The sequence below is a fragment of the Hyaloscypha bicolor genome (genome assembly GCF_002865645.1).
Source record: "Hyaloscypha bicolor E unplaced genomic scaffold K444scaffold_86, whole genome shotgun sequence".
In the NCBI taxonomy this organism is placed as follows: Eukaryota; Fungi; Ascomycota; class Leotiomycetes; order Helotiales; family Hyaloscyphaceae; genus Hyaloscypha; species Hyaloscypha bicolor.
This window is the reverse complement of record NW_020194588.1, coordinates 308,382-311,043: the sequence shown is the minus strand read 5'-3', so window position 1 is coordinate 311,043 and position 2,662 is coordinate 308,382. Positions and strand designations below refer to the sequence as shown.

Genomic DNA, 2,662 nt, shown 5'->3' with positions numbered 1-2,662 from the left:
TTTAATTTTAATTATTAATTAATATATTTTTATATTTTTATATTTTTATTATTATTTTAATAAATAAGAGAAATTTCTTTTTTAAAAAATCATTATTAATAATACTAATTAAATTTAAAGTTCTTTAATTATATATATTATAATATAAAATAATAGAATTTTAAAAGCTAAATCTTACTTAAAAAAACTAAATGATTTTAATAAATGTTATATCTATTTAAGTAGCTAGATATATATTCTATATCCGAGGCATTTGAAAAGATTTTATAGCGGCATAATGGCCATAATATATTTATTAATATTTATAGAAATATCAAACTTGCAGAGGAAGACTTGACCAATCTTCACGCCAATCCTTGCTGCCCTTCTTGCGCGGCCAGATACGGCGAAATACTTGCATTATCTCTGAGTCTTCCGCTATATCCTCTAGCTCCATCACAATATCTTTTTCCTCCCGTAAGTACTCCGCGTACCGTTTATACCTATCTGTCACCTCTTGATCGCAAACCTCCCTCGCTCTCCGACCCAGTTCCTTAACGTTAATAATATCCTCATCGCTTCGAGCAACTCGCTCAATTAGCCACGAACGACTCAGATTGTTGACAACGACTGATATGTCACGGGCACCTAAGTAGTTGCCCCAATGGCCGCCGCCCGTAGTCCACAATTTGAGAGACTCCAGCTCTTGGCCCGCCTTGCTCTGGCAGATGGTCTCCCAGATCGATCGGACCAGCGTCTCATCCACCGCGCAGTTCATCAGCATTTCTCGCAGATGGCCCTTCTTTAACAACCCTGATCCTTTGCAGATCTCGCGATCGGCTGCATCAAATGAAGCGTCGTTTCTCGAATTGGGGTCTCGAGTCACCCGCCAGTCAGAACAGTCCAAGGTAAGGAAGAGCGATTTCAATCGTCCCATCTTGCCGAAGCTCTTGTAGATCTCAGCCTCGAGCGTATCGGATTTTGTACGTTTAACCGAAATAGCTAGCTCCTGCAACGCCGGACATTGGGCGTGGATTTGCAGAACATGCTCTTTTGTGAATGTCATAGGTATATCTAGTCGACCTCGATAGTTGTCCGGAGTATATTCTGGCTCGGACGGACGTAGATTTAGCTTTTTCAACGTTTGCCCGTGTTGGTATAGAATGGCGTCCAGGATCTTGGGCTCGAATGGGCCGGACACCGAAAGCTGATCGAGAGGCTCGAATGCCCCCAAAAGGGCAATGGCGTTATTGGCGTAATTGGGTCTCTCAACGTCCTCCTCGTCGCGTGTCATACGAATGCGAAGTGTCTTTAATCGAGGGAACGAGCAATTCTGAGCGATCCACTCCATCACCTCGTCATTTACCCCTACGGTCTCACATCCGTAACCTCCGCCCAGGGCCAGATGACGCAGGCGGCTGAAGTCTGTGTGCCTGGCCCAAGTCTGGAGGAGACCCGGCGATCTCAAGTCCACCACCCCGAGTAGCGACAGCGAGGTCAAGGACCCGATAGATCGGCCGGAGACAAAGCCTGGAAGACCTCGCCATGGCTCCCGCAGGCGGCGGTAGTATCTCCACGAGTTCTCGGGCGTAAGGTTCACCACCACAACTTCTTTCAGGTTGGGCGCAAGACCGGCAACAAGCTCCATCATCGCCTCTTGGTTGAAATCGTCGTCGCCCTCCGAATCCCGCCGACTGCATTCAACCTTGACACTATACAAACACGGAGACGTGGCCAAGGCCATCTCGTAAGGATAGGGGGTGCCCCATAGTAGGGTTCGAAATCGAAATGTAAGGTGGTAGAGTTTGCATTGGGGATGGTGGTCGTGGAGGGCGTCGAGAAGGCTGGGCGGAAATTGATTCCGGCAGTCGTATACTAACTTGGTAAGACGTGGCAGTGTTTTGATCAAACCGACGACTGACGCCCATGCCAGATCCTCCTCGGAAGATTTTGCGATGACAGGCTCGTCGTAAACGACATGCGGTGAATTTTTATACGGTTCTTCATCGCCCAAGATTTCGTCAACGCCAGTCGCCTCGAACCAGCTATAGCGGTCCCTCGAGCCGGACTTATACCCCTCGATCCTGGATTCGCCAGATAACCGGAAAGAGCCTTTGACGCTGAGACAGCGGACGTGGCACGCGGACTCGGTACGGGAGAGGGTCTTGACAAGAGCATCGATGTTGCGCTGCAATGCTTCGCGACTGCTAATTGTGAGGTGGATATAGTGAAAGATTAATGGAATGGTGGCGCGATAGCAAATTGCGCTTGCCAACCCAAATGCGTAAAGACTCGGTCGATGCGAGCTGTTCAGGTGACCTGCTATCTGCTGTAACGTCTCAAGCGGGAGACCGTGTAGGTCCAGCTTAACGGAGTCTATTGCCATGATTGACACAGCTCAATGAAAGTGGTAGGAAGTAGGATCGATGGCTCTGAGAGCCAGAATTTGGTTGAGAAAAAAACAAGAATGGGTTGTTATACAGCGGGCGGAGTCATAATATATAGCCTGGCTGCCTGGTGATTACGTTATCCCGAGCGAAAAGCAGACAAGTGGCTTCTCATGGGAACTTCTAGAAGAACGCCCCAGTTTTATATAAGCCCGGTATAATGTAAAATATAATACGACTAGCGTGACTCTTAATACAACATTATATAACTGCTATAAATTCGCTTCGCGTTCTGT

General features: G+C 47.1%; 1 protein-coding gene across 1 annotated transcript; it reads right to left on the bottom strand.

Annotated features, from left to right (window-relative positions):
• Window positions 1-238: 238 nt before the first annotated feature.
• On the bottom strand, window positions 239-2,429 carry K444DRAFT_613337 (uncharacterized protein). The gene has a single exon (XM_024880328.1). The coding sequence runs from the start codon at window positions 2,363-2,365 to the stop codon at window positions 314-316; it is 2,052 nt and encodes a 683-aa protein (XP_024736267.1). The 5' UTR covers window positions 2,366-2,429; the 3' UTR covers window positions 239-313.
• Window positions 2,430-2,662: the final 233 nt, after the last annotated feature.